The following is a 13870-nucleotide window of genomic DNA, read 5'->3' as shown; positions in this document are numbered from 1 at the left end:
AGTTCCCTTCTGCTTTAGAAAAGCAGAGAAAAAAAGTGTGTTTTTTGTTTTCTTCTGAATCAAGCCTATGTAATAGGTGTGACTTAGGAATTTGTTTTGAGTTGTTTGACCTCTGTTTAAGTTTGAAATTAGAATCTGGACATTTCTCAAAACAAAATCACCCAACAAAGAAAACCTTTATGAAATCGGGAACCATTTAAGAAATCATTTGATGGATTTTAAATTTTATTTTTCTGCTTTGACAACTATTGTCTTAGGGATCATTCCAACTCTGTTTAGAAGAAGTTCAGTTCTAAAGAATAGTTGTAAGATAGCTTTGTGTTTCCCAGGGGTTGGGAATCATGCATGTAATTTTTCAAATTAATGACAAGACTTGGATGGAGTGTGTACTCATAGAACAAAACTGTCTTGTTAAAAAGCACTGTGTTTAGACAGCTTGTAGCAACAGGAGATTAAATTGCTGGATTTGCCTTTTATATGGCTTGATTGATGAGAAAACTCTGCTGCAGTATTCATTGTTTATCAAATGCCACTCGGCTAGCGGCACTAACAAAAACAAATATTTATTGGGTGCAAGATTAAAAAAATGATATTGCAGAAATATGTGACCAGTTTCTGTAAAGATTTCTATATCTCTGTAGGGGCAAAAAGTTCAGATGTGCTGAAACAGTAACGAGAGGCACTGTGCAGTGTAACCAGGGAGACATCAGGCACTGCTGCCTTCACAGAAAAGAGGTTCTTGTTGGTGATCTCTTACTGAAGGACACTGCGGGAATAACCTGCATGTGTTTATAAAATCAAATGCTTTCCCTAACTGCCTTCTCTTCTGCTCCTACTCATTTCAAAAATAAGCAACCCCGCCCTTGATGGATGTTCTGTTACTGTCGCTGGTCACATGTAGCTTGCTGTGTGAGGGGTTACACCTGTGCATTACAATTTATATCCACCCAGCTGCAGCACTTTTATCCACAAGTGGCAGTGGAAGCTTATCCATACAATTACCTGGTTTAGGCACTGAATGTGTTGTTTTGATAAGGAAGGTGCTGCGGACACCTCTGCTGTGTTATCAGAATGAGTAGGAACCTGAAGGTGGATTTTCACAATGGTAACCATTTGGGAAAAACACAGTTCTCATATGGTGACAAGTAAATTGTGGACATATTTGATATACTGTCTATACCCCCTATGTGTAGAAGAGAATTAGCTTTTAGGATTTTTGTGTATGTGCATAAGAACAGATTTGGGATTCCATTTCCTCTGTAATTGCACACCATGAATAATTAACAGTTATGACCTGCTTATTTGCAGGGGATCCTCTGTGTGTTTGTAGTTTGGGGTGTGGTTTTTTTTTTTTTTTTACTTATCTAAATATGGTGTTTGTAAAAATGAGTCTCATATTAGCTGTAGGTTAATGTAATGTAAAAGACATGCTGGGCAAACATCCTCTAGCCAGTCTGGAAACAGCTCTGATCTGTGAAGTGTTGTCTTGGCTAGTTTACATTGTTTCCCAGGGAGTCAGTTTGAACTCTGTTCTTTTATTGGTTTATTATTTTTCAGAATGTAATTCTCAATACATTTGTATTCATGGCAATGGACAGTAAGTAATTTAACACCTGCTATCTACAATCTCTGTCAGCAAATGGCCTTCTCCTAGTGGGATTTATAGTTACTTCATGTTTCAAAAGCGGAGAATTTAAATTCTGTTTCCTGTGCTGTGAGCAGTTATGTTATGTATTTTCTTTCTCTCTGCCTTTTAGTCTGGTCTTAAATTAACACTGCTGCTTTTATTCCAAAATGGAAAGAAAATCCGAATCTTGAAGGGGTTTGTAATTGTTTTATCCTGTCAAGGTATTTTTCCTCTCTAAAATAGGAAAAGGTGGGAGCGTGGGGAAAAAAACTAAGCAAAAATTAACCCTAGTGCTACCTTATTTACAGTGAATATTTTGTAGGCTTATTTTCTTAGTCTCTACATTGTGTTCTCCTACTCATTTCTGAGTTTGTGTGGGGCAAAACTGAGGTGTGAAGATGTAATCCCCAGAGGTAAGGATTGTATATGTGCGTCTGCACAGTCCCTGTTGGGAGATCTGACTTAAGGTCTTTTGCATTGCCTTTCTGTTCTGTTACAGCTTCCAGCTGGGGTTTCATTTAAAAAGTGTACAGAAAGTGTAAAATGAGGGGGGAGAAAGAGGTTTTTTTTTGGTTTTGTATTTTGCTTGTTTGTGTTTCGGGTTTTTTTGGGTATTTGGTTTTGGCTGTTTTTAAGAGATGAAGGTATATCTCTTATACCTCTCATTTGAAATAAGTGAATGAAGCATTTGTGACTGATTTGTTTGGTTGTTTGAGGGTTTTTGTCCTATTTTTCTAGTACCTAGTCTGTAGAAAGAGAGTGTATGTTACACAAGAGGCTTGCAAGCTGCTTAAGGAGGAGCAGTTGTGCACAGTGCCTGGGTGGAACACTGACCATAGAGGAGGATTGCAACAGGTGCGATGTTTCACACAGGAGCTGTGGATAGCTTGGAGCCTGTGGAGGATAACTGCTTCTGCAGGAGACAGCCTGCAACCTCACAGCAGCAGTTGTATGGAGCAGCTGAGGTGATGGGACTGAGCTGGGGACTCAGGCCATGCACTATTGTCAGGTCTAGGGGAAAAGAAGAGTTTGAAAGACCTCAGAGAACTGCATGTCAGAGACATCATGCAGCCAGTCCATAAGTACACTGGAAAAGCTTAGTTTGGATGCTGGAGCCCCCCCTCCCTTTTAACTGTGATCCTTTGGTAAGGTAGGCCATGGCAGAGAGTTAGTGTTACTTCTGTCCAGGGGAAGGCTGTCCCACAAACAGGAAAGGACCCTGATCTGGGAGCCTGTCAGTCTGGCACTGTAGTGCACTAAAGCGCACCTCTGAAAGATAAAACCAAACCAACTTCAAACAAACAAATTATTGGATGGTATATACTATAAAGCCCCAGCTCTGCTTTACCTTTGCAGAAGCAAATACAGTTTATGGTTGCTTAAGTAGGGCTTTCTATTACCATATGTTGAACCTTGCAATTTCTCAGCCTTTCTGCTCAGCATCTGTGTGTCTGAGTAGCAGAATCGTTGCTTGGAAACTCAATTGTCTTTTTGCATTTACTGGTAGAAAAGAGTTTTCAATTCCAGTAACTTGATTGTCATGACTTGTACATAGATCTAAAACTCCTTAGCAAAGGCAGTTTCTCTACTGGCAGGATAAATACCGCAGATATACAAGAAGTGCTTAACAGTGTTTTCAGCAGGGGTGAAGTTTCTCCAATGTGTTTGTATTGCTATTGAGATAAAAAATAAGTTGCATGGAAATGAACTTATTGTATATGTGCCAGTATCAATGTGCCATTTCTACTTTTTTTTCCTTGTGGAGTAGAAAACCACCTCTGAGAGTACAGGCTGCCATCATTTGACTATGAGCTCCTTTGAGCAGTGTGTTATGGACAGTTATTCACAGCTTGGCAAGAAGATTTTTTTGTGGGGATTTTTGGTGTGATGGAACACTTCATGAGTTGGGTTCCTTAGGGATTCTTATTTCTGAGGGTTTGGTGCGAAGGAAGTGAGAAGGACATAGTGATCATTGAAATGAAAACATTGCCTTGTTTTCTGCATTGCTTATTCCCCCCCTCCTCTCTGTTGCTTGAAGTAACATGAATTTCACAAACCTTGCAGGATCAATACTTAAACTGCATACTAATGTGTTTTGGAGAACTACAGTGAATATGGGGAACGTGGAATGACTTTCTTTGTTCATAGTGTGGTTTGAGAGAAAAATAACAGCTGCAGTTGACACCTTCAGTTGTGCTCAGGAACACCAGCATCTGAAGGCAGCTCTACCAAAATGAAGAAATCTTACCAGGGCTTTTGATCTTACTGCCATGTGAGTTTAAATACTGGATCTTAGGCTGTGTGCTCTAAAGCCATTGCAAAGAGTTATTTTTCACTTAGTTTTCAGGAGTTATCACAAGGACTGAAAATTGAGGTAAACGCTAGAGTAGGCTGTATGAAGTGTTAGATCAATACCTGAATACATGAAATGACAGCTTCGAAACTGATGTGCATGTGAGCATGATTGATAAGTGCATTGAGAGCCTTTTAAGAGAAACTTGGGAATTAATTTTGTTTAAAATGGAAAGAAAACAGTATTGGTACAACACTGTGTACTACACTCTATGGTAAGTGGTACAAATGGAGGTTTCAAAGAGTATTTAAGTGCTTTATGCTATTTGTTATCCTCAAGAGTAATATTAAAATCAGCATTCTAGCTTACAGAGCTTGTGGGATGTGTTTTCCCTTAGGACAGAGAGGAGATGGGAGCCTTTCTGGTTTGGCTGGTGCTTGGATTCTTTTTTTTCCCCCCATCTCTGGGGGTTTTCATTAGCAATTAAATGTATCTGGACTTAAGAAACATCTGTTTAACGTGATATGAACATAGGAGTTCATACATTTGTAACTTTAAAAAGTCTGACTCTGCACTTGAAAGTCACCATTTAGTCAGTATTTCCCCATCACATATCTTGTAAAGTTTAGTGACTTTGACTTTATTCTGTGGACCAGAGTGGTCTGAAAGTGTGGGATGATATCAAGGTATTTAATTACCCCAGGTATGCCAGTGCAGTCAGAAGCCAGGCTGTTGCACTCCTGAGAAAGTGATTTGGCAGTGAACTGGAATTGTAAACAGTAAAAGGAGAACAATGTGCTGCTTCAGTACTGTGCCATAAAGGGCTGTTCTTGTTTTCTTGCAGAATGTAACCACTGAAAAAGAAATACAGCTCCCCAGTTAGAGCCAGCACCTAGTTGAGGGCTAGGTTATTGTTTTCCATCTGTGGCTTGGATGTTTTCAGCCAAGAAGGGGGAAGAGAGCAACCTCCTTTCCTCCTTTTTAGAATTTTTTCCTTTTTTTGAGGATCTGGGATCTTCAGTATTGGACCCTTAGGCTTCTTTGCTACCATGAGAAGTTACTTACTGTCAGGTAGGAGGTAGGACAACAGTTCTTGCAGAACGTTCTTGCTAGACTTTATTCTTAAAATTGACCTACTGGAGAAGATTTCTTAAGGGCATGTGTTCCCAAGCTCTTTCCTGTATGAAAACTGTAGCTCTAACTTCTCACTGGACACTTGGAAATTAATTTTTATGACCCAGTGTTGTGTATGTTGGCTATAGATTTTTGCTCTTTCAAAAATCACTTAAGTAGTGGGCTGAAATTTTGCTTTGGCATAATATGAAAATGAAGATGACCGTCCCTTTCCTGATGCAGTTATTGGTGGAGTTGTTAATCCTGGTGTGGTTTTAATGACCCCTGTTGTTTGGATCTGCTTAGCAGGCTGACCTAATGTCTGAGCATGTAGCTATGTTGAAATTGGCCTAAATGAGGTTAACTGGAAAGAAGAGAGCTGTTGTTGGCATGAAAGGTGGGCTACAGAGAGGTTTAAAGTAAAACTCTGACTTACTGAGAAGTTCAAGCAGAAAAATGTGAAGTACATTAATTAAATGCTAGTAGTGAGCAGGTGGGGAGCCTATGTCTAAAAAGACAGGGAGTTGTATGGCATTTTAAAGAAAATCTGAACAAGACCTTAGGAAATAAGTTACTTGCTTTTTTTATTACTGATTTTTAAAAATCTTTTTTCTTTTGCCTTGTTGTGATAATATGTAAAATAAATAAAATAATTCAAACAATATCAAAATACCTCCTCCAACCCAGAGGGCTTTGTAGTGGTTTGGCTTTTATGCTCATCTGGAGTTTCCTAAATGTGAAACAGTCCCAGACTCCTGTTGTTGGCGTAAGATGAGGAATGACAGTGCCACGGCCAAGGCAGCATGGACATGCTTGGAGACCTGGCTGAGACAGCCTAAGCACAGCTGTAACTCTGTGCTAGTATCTTTAATGATACAAAAAGAGGCTTCTTGAAAACCTGATGATTTTCAGGATCCCTAAATATTTCCAGTTGGGGCTGACAGATACTGAACTTGAAACATTGTGACATTAAAGATTAATAAAAGACTTTGGATGCCAGTTGGGGAGGATTGTATATTTTTTTCTACCTTTGTTATACACCTTTATGTCTAGAAAATGTGCATTTAAATCCTTGACCTTTCATATAAAGCCTTGAAAGATCCTGTGGCACTTTACATGTGAATAATGTGACTGCTGTGAGGGGGTTGGTGTTTGGTAATTGAATCTAAATTGATTTATTCCGTGACGCACTTTTAAATATGCTGCAAACTTCTTGGTAACAGAGAGTAGGAATTTTGTTCTTCTTTTAATTTTTTTTAAATTAAAAAAACCTTTAAAATTTATTATTTTTTTTAAGTTTCTAGTAGATTCTAGGGTAAGAACTCCTATTTTCCGGAGAAGAATCTGTGGGTGCTAGCATGGTACAAGTATTTTAAAGATGAAACATAGAGAGGCACATGCCATACTCACAGGATATTTTTCTCTTCCATCACGCTGGCTTTATCTTGCCATCTCTTGAAGCTGAAGCTCTCTGCCAGCAAGACTGCTTTAGCCTTGAAGGAAATCACACTCTTTGAGAAGTGGCTTGAAGTAGACCTTGTTCTACCCGGCGCAAAAATAACAGTATCCTACCCAGAATCAAGTGAGTGTGAAAATGAATTGCCCATGTAAAATTCGTATGAGTGGTTTCTTAGGAAATACTTTTCTTCACTTTTCAAATAGCAGCAATAAATATACAGCAAGGAATCTGCTGGAAGATGTTCTGCATTTTACCTTCTCTGCTGAAAGATGTTCTGCGTTTTACTTTCTCTTCTGAAACATTTCTCCAGTTTGCTAAGGTGGTGGTGTTCTTTAGAACAGATTTTTTTTTTTAGTGATGTCATGTATATTAATTTTACCACAGAAGATACCAAAGAAGAATTTCTATGATTCTGGATCCAAATGTCACTTTTGTACCACTCCAGTTGTATGGGGTTCTGTTCCTAGGGAGTAGAAAGAAAATAAGCTGCTTTGGAAAGAGTTGTTTTGTAGTATGTTAATTGAACAGCAATAAAGTCCTTCCATGCCTTTGCCAGGATAATTGTTTTAGGCACACCATGACTCACAATATTGAACTAAGAAAAGTTGCATTTCCATGTAGGCCTTAGTTTTATGTTGTCTTCAGTGAGGATGGTTCTTAGGCTGCTTGGGGTCAGAACTCAAAAAGACCTATTGTAAGGAGTAAAAATTTTTATCCCATATCTCAAGTAGTGGTCTCTCCTCTGTTTAGTAACCACCAAGTATGCATACTCTGTAAAAGAACACCACTCAAAGAAGAAAGTCTCAGAACTAACCAGGTAATTCTGTTCACCTGGTGGAAATAGTTTGCTATCTCTTAGATCCAGGATGTATCTTGGGTTTAATCTTGTTCTTCAGTTTTATCCTGGAGCTGGGGCTGCGTAAGTCAATTTTTCCTGTGTTGGAGGCAAAATGTGTGTATTTTCTTAGTATAAGTTAAGTAAGGCTTCCTATAAATTCAGTGTAGGAGCAGGGGAGCATGGCATGAGGAAGTGCCTCTTGGGAGATTTGGTCAAATAGTCAAATACTGACTGTTTCTTCCTAGCATAATTCTGCTCCAAGATTGCATCTAAACAGAGAGGGAGCTTAATAGGACAGTATCTCTTCAAAGAGTAGACATAATTTCTCTAGTAACATGTGCATTTTTAACAGCACCACCTGGTGACTCCTGTAGCAATATTTCCTCATTAAATTATAACTGCTGAACTTATTTCTTTGGGATATGTGACACAGCTGATTCTCAGTCATATCGGTTTGTCTGTAGTTGGGATTTATGCTTATGTGATACTGGTCATTGATTTCTCTTTATTTGGGTAGGTTGATCTTATCTTGCTGTCTGTGATTTTCCACAAAGCCACTTGCTGCTGTGAGCTTTCACAGCAGTTAAAACCAGTTGTTACCCAGACATAGTTAAATCAAGGTAATTGCAAATTATTTGAGGAGGAAGAGATCACATCAGTCTTCAGAAAATGTACAGATGTCCCGATATGTCTAAGATGAAGCTAACTACTATGTGCTAACTAGCAATCTATTAACTTCAGAGGTTAGATTTTGTTTTCTGTGTCATGTCCTGTGCCCCCGATTTATTTTTTGAAAAGGCTCTATCAAGTTAGCTTTGATGATAATAACCTGTTCACAACAAAGTGGAATCTGACTTGCTTAGTGGAAGCTCAGATATTAGCTAGAGATCAGACTCTGCTTCTCATATAGATAGGATTCTAATAAAATATTTCAGGCTTATGAAAATAAGAAATAAAATATTTCAGGCAACATGTCTGTCATTTTTATCATATCCCACATGGAATCACTTTATGAGCTTAAGCTAATACCAGCTGCAGATTGGAACTGGAACATAAATAGTAAGCTGAACCTGTCATGCAGGGTGATTATCTAGAAGATCATTTTAATACAAGGATGCATAACCACCAAGAAGAAAGCTGAGGGTTCTTGAAAGTATTCTAGGGACAGCAGTGAATGAAGGGTAAGGCTTCTTTTCTGCTTTTCCTTGTAAGCTTTTCTTCTGTTGCCGTGATAAGGCCATGTGTGACATGGCTTGGCAGGGATGACCAGGTCCCAGTGAAGTCCCATCACTGGTCCCCAGAAGGAGGGTCAATATGGGTTTAGAAAAACCAAGGTAGAAGACCACTGACAATTTGTTTGCTCCTAATGAAGCAAGGGGATCACAGCGCAGCCGCATAAGGACTTCAAAATCTGCAGTTTTGTTGCAGCAGCAGTTTCCCAAGAGGCCAATTGTAAGAGGCAATACTTTGGACTTCAAAGTGATTTAAAAGGCTCTAATTCCCTGGACTTGTTCAGTAGAAGTCACCATGATAAAGCTGACATGAGAAAACACAACAAATCAGTTTGCAGTAGCTTTAAAGATGGGTTTGAACTGTGATTGAAACAGGGTAATCAGGGGAAACCTCTCACATTTGTGATTTAACTTTTCTTTAAAGTAGTCTTACTGTAGCCTGTAGGAGAGGATGGATAGCAGGTGACAGATAAAGACTTTCCCGTGGTTAGAAGGGAGGCTTGCTCTTGGTCTGCGGGACTGATTTAGTATTATTCCGTAAGAAGAAGAGATTGGAGGAGATTGTGCAAATGGCTCTGGCTTTACTTGCACTTAACTGAGATATGTTTGGGAAATTGGCACTAATAGTGCAATATCTTAGTTGTGTGGCTTGCGGATTTTTTGTTTGTTGGGAATTTTGTCAGGAACTTTTTTTTTTAAACCTTCAGAGAAGATGACACTTGTAGAGAGCACTTAAGTTGTTCCTAACTCTAGCAATGAATGATTAGCTTGAATTTCTACTGCTAAGTGCAGGGAATTGGTAACTGTGAGTAACTAATGACATGGTCAGCTTGTTGCTTAATTTCAGTTTCTTCTTCTTCTTCTTGTCCTGATACCACAGAGAGGATGAAAGTTAGCATCTGAAAGAGACAAAAAAAGAAGGTGTCAGAGTAAATGTGTCTTGCCCATGCACTTAGCCCATGGAAGCCCCTACAGCAGCCCTGTAAATGAAAAATGCTAATTGGATACACAACAGCATCCAAAACTCTGTGGAGAAATACCTTTGGGCATACCTCTACCCGCTTACTCCCAAACTTCTTTGGACCCCCTATTTGTGTTGCACTATTTCATTCTAATTCAGGTTTTAAACTCTTAATGTTGGGCTGTGGGGTGTTACAGCTGGTGCAGTGCTTGGGTGGACATTTAGTAATAAGCGCTTCTTGCTTCCAGTAGAAACAGAAGTGGATATGCAAAGCAGTGGAATAGATGAACAGATTTTCTTCAGGGATGTCTAGAAGTGTGTGGGAATTTCCTCCTTTCTGCTTACTACAAAAAGATGCAAAATGCTTTCCCTCCCCCAGACTGCATGCTGGATGATATGAAAACTGAGTTTAAATGTACAATTTGTGGAACGCCTTGCAATTTATTTTGACACGAAGTCGATGGTACTAGCTAGAAAGCAACTTCTTTCAGAACTGAGCTTGTGGGGAGGAATTCCCCAGCAGCGTTCCCACGATGCACGTGGCACTTGTGTTGCTGCTCTCCGGTTACCTTCCATGTCGGTACAGCAGGCACAGGTGGAGCCTTTGCTTTTCCAAAAGAGAGACAATGACTTTTGCGGACAGGGGATGGCACTGTTGCACTGTAGCTTCTCAGCCTTCATCCAAAATGTCTCTATTTATAAAAAGGGCTTGGTATTTACCAGAAAGGGAGCAGATGAACCAGATGCATTGCTGCAGGATTTTCTTGAAATAATTCTGCGTAAAAGAACAGATTTGGGTTTCTGAGAAGTTTATATGTTGATAAAACCCCCAGAAGAATGTGTTAACATGCATCTAAATTGGATGTTAGCAGTGGACACAGTTTAAGGCACTCTTATTTGTTTTAGATTTAAAATAAAACCAGCAAGCACTTGAACTCCTTTCTACCTTTCTTTTATTCTAGAAATTGCAAACTTCTTTTGTCAGAAGCCTTAACAAATTGTTATCTTCTGCAATTCACCCAGAAATTTCTTAGGGCAAGAGGCCAGTTTTGAAGGATGCCTGGTCCATGTGGGCAGACGCCTGTGGTGGGTGTGGAAGCAGCATTCAGCTTGCTTGTCTTGGCTCACCACAGTTGTAGGAACATGGCAGATGGACCAAAATTAGTTCTTTGGAGGGATGGGCTTTTTTCCATGTAAGATCTTGACCAGTGCCTTCAACTTTGGCTGCTAGATGAGTTCAGTCAGAGCTGTCACTTGAGCACTGACATCAGCACATGACAGTGAGGTATCTAACCCTGCTTCAGTCACGCCATGATCCTCAGATGGAGTCCCATCTGGGTTGTGTTGGTAACAACCTCAGTCTTGAGGTGATGAAATTGTAGGTAACAACGGGGAAGTCTGCGTTCAAAATACAGATGGTAGGAAAAGCTGAGCAGGCTGTTGCTGAAATTAACTCAACAGCTCAGTCCCCTTTCTTGGAGGAGCACAGCCACCTCTCTCTGTCTTCTAGCAGTGCTCTGTGACTCCCTTAGTTCTACCTGAAAGGTGGCTGTCTCCTGTTCTCCTGCATCTTTGTTTGAGCAAGGCCTGGGCCGTAGTCCAAAGGTAAACCGTGCAATTTGGATGAGGTATAGTTGTAAAGCTGATGTGTCTCAGTACACGAGAAACACTGGCATCTGTGCTTCTTCCCCAGGCCCCCTGTCACTGACCAACCCCTTCAAACTGGCAGTATGAAATCTCTAGTGGAAAAAAAAAAAAAGGGCCAAGTCCATGACAATTGGCAGGAACATCATCTGAAGTGAAAATATGAAATCTCTGAAAAATTATACTACATCAAATTCTTTATCTTTCACTCTGTTTTTTTTTTAATTTTTCAATTCCTCTTCCCCCCCCCCCCCCCCCCCCCCCCCCCCGAAATGTATAACTGACTTAAATGAATCTGTGTGATGAGACATCACGGAGTATTTTTGGGAGGAGAGAGGGACAAGACACAGATAAATTTGGTCAGACCATTTCACTGGCACTGCATTTAAAAAAAGTTTCAATGATGTTTGGTTTCAAAAGTAAATATAATATGTTTGCTATACTTAGTTTTGGACAACAAAAAATATATTCAGCTTGTACCCACCTCTCCTCTACCTTCCTGCCAGCTGTGGGAAGAACTGAGAGGGTGAGATGCTTTACTGGAGCTTGATTTCTCACTTGAAGGACAAGCCCTATTGCTGCCTGATGAGGTGTGTAGGTGACTCAACTCTGAGGCCTTCCTACTCTGAGGAAGTCAATTTATTTTCTGGACAAGATAAATCAGATTAGAGATAACCTGTATGCTTGTGTGAGAGTATCAAAGGCAACCAATCAAGCTAATAATAGCAGCATTATTATAAGACATCTGATTCTCATCCATCACTAGAAAGAGATAATTAGCTAAGAAGGCCCTTGGATTATTCTAAATCCATACCTAGAATACAAGGGTCAAGTGCAGGGAAGGCATATATACGCTAAGAGAAGTTTCACCACCTGTGCTGGAGAGAGGAGAAAAAATGTTGGTTGGTTATTTTGCCATACTCTGGTGGTGGCTTGTGAAGTGTGCTCTTTTCAAAACTCTGTTCAGCTGGTCTTTCCTGAGGTGCTGGTGGTCACTGCTGGCCAGGAGTTTGATAGTTGTCCTCAGGACTCCTTTAGAAAGAGAATACATAGGTTCAAAGGAAAAGGTGCTAAACTTTTTTTCTTTCCCCCATAGCACTCCTTGAATTTTAGTGAGTCAGTAAGTAGCTGGAACAGGCTCAGGGCCAGCAGGGCAGCCAGGGAGCTGTCTCAGGTTTCTCATCTACCTGCTGGCCATGCAGTGCCACCACAATCATGTTCATCATGTGTTGGCCTGGTAGTAGCATGAATAGAAACACACTACAAGCATCCCAGCTTTGTTTCATGCTGGGGCTTCCATGCTAAAAGTAATGTTCTTTTGGGTGCTATTTTGGACAGAGCTCTCTTTGTTCTGTTTGTTGTTTTGGTTTGGTGTTTGAACTTAGAAGAATATTCCTCAAAAAATATGTTGGAACAAAGTGAATTTTTTGCCTTTAAACTTCACCTTATCATGCAATATGTGTCTGTAGTTATGTGATGACTTCTTCCTGGGAATGGGGGATGGAAAAGCAGACCTCTAAAGATAGAAGGACTATTGGAAAATTATTTCAGTTGAGGTAAATGGATGGTCACCAATGATGATGATTTAACTTCAAACAGGTAGAGGTAGTCTGGAAAAATCATTAAAATTATATTGTAAACCTAGTAACAATGAAGTAATAGAAGAGTAAAGTGAAAGAATTTAGAGGAAAAACAGTTATCTGGATTTGTAATGCCAGGCACTTTTTTATAGGTATTAACACGATTAGGACTAGAGGTATCATTATTTCCATTTCAGAAAGGGGGAAAGAATGCACAGATGCTGAAAGACTTCAAGTTTACTCACTACTGCAGGTCAGGCCTCCTAAAAATATTAGAACATAGCATTACTTAGGAGTTAAAGAAGAACTGAACTTTTTCACTTCCAGAAATAAATTAAGTTAACCTAGGACTTCAAACTCACCCTATGTGTTAGGAAGTGTTCTGTGGAATGTCACACGAAACTCCAAGTGTTCTGCATTAAGAACAGGCCAAGGTACATGATCATGGTGTTCCTCCTGCACCTTATTTTTTTCTTTCTTCTGACAACACTGAAATCTCTCTGGAACATCCTGTCTGAGTCCCAAGTGTCTTCAGCAAGGTTCTGCCTGTCATTCATGATGAGGAATCTCCATGTGAAACTAATTTAGGATATGTGGCACTTATGCTTTAAGAGCTGCTGAAATTGGGCTGAGTCAAAATGTTGATGACCTACCCAGCACTGAAATGAGGCTGATGATGTGTAGTGGTGAAATGCTTATTTCAATACTTAGCTGATGATGCACTATTTATTTTAAGACTATTGAACTGTGGGGTTCTGATAAGGTTTTGAAAGGCAGCTATGAAATGTCCTGATTGTATATCTGCCACTGCTAAAGATAAATCAGAACTCTGCAAATATTGCTGGATTCCAGTTGTTTAACATCTCAACTTGGTTCTGAATTGCTGTACCTTAGATATGCATGTGTCTACATGGAGACATATCTGACTATGTAGAATATTCCATGTCAAAGAATCCTAGTTTGGACTTCAAGGTGTAAACTCTGTCAAAGCTCTGTTTGGATAGGGATTTTGGACATAAACCTCATAAAGTCACTGTTGAAAAATTAACTCCACCTTACTTATTCCTTTACAGAGTGAGAACTCACACCAGTAAGATTAGGTTGTGGATTTATGGATAAATAT

General features: G+C 39.7%; 1 protein-coding gene across 9 annotated transcripts in view; it reads left to right on the top strand.

Moving 5' to 3' along the window:
• GRID1 (glutamate ionotropic receptor delta type subunit 1) overlaps positions 1-13870 on the top strand; it is a 557084-nt gene that overhangs the window by 26978 nt on the left and 516236 nt on the right. For 6 of the 9 annotated variants that reach the window (XM_069019128.1, XM_069019129.1, XM_069019124.1 and 3 more), the window contains exon 1: positions 1062-1105. The exons of the other annotated variants lie outside the window; for them this stretch is intronic. In XM_069019128.1, the coding sequence (XP_068875229.1) occupies positions 1072-1105 (34 nt within the window). In that variant the 5' untranslated portion in view covers positions 1062-1071. Of the gene's footprint in view, positions 1-1061; positions 1106-13870 lie in introns of those variants that run through there. 9 annotated transcript variants of the gene reach the window in all.

Source organism: Aphelocoma coerulescens, chromosome 6 (assembly GCF_041296385.1).
Source record: "Aphelocoma coerulescens isolate FSJ_1873_10779 chromosome 6, UR_Acoe_1.0, whole genome shotgun sequence".
NCBI classification, from domain to species: Eukaryota; Metazoa; Chordata; class Aves; order Passeriformes; family Corvidae; genus Aphelocoma; species Aphelocoma coerulescens.
The sequence above is the reverse complement of the archived record's forward strand: the minus strand, read 5'-3'. Positions and strand labels throughout refer to the sequence as shown.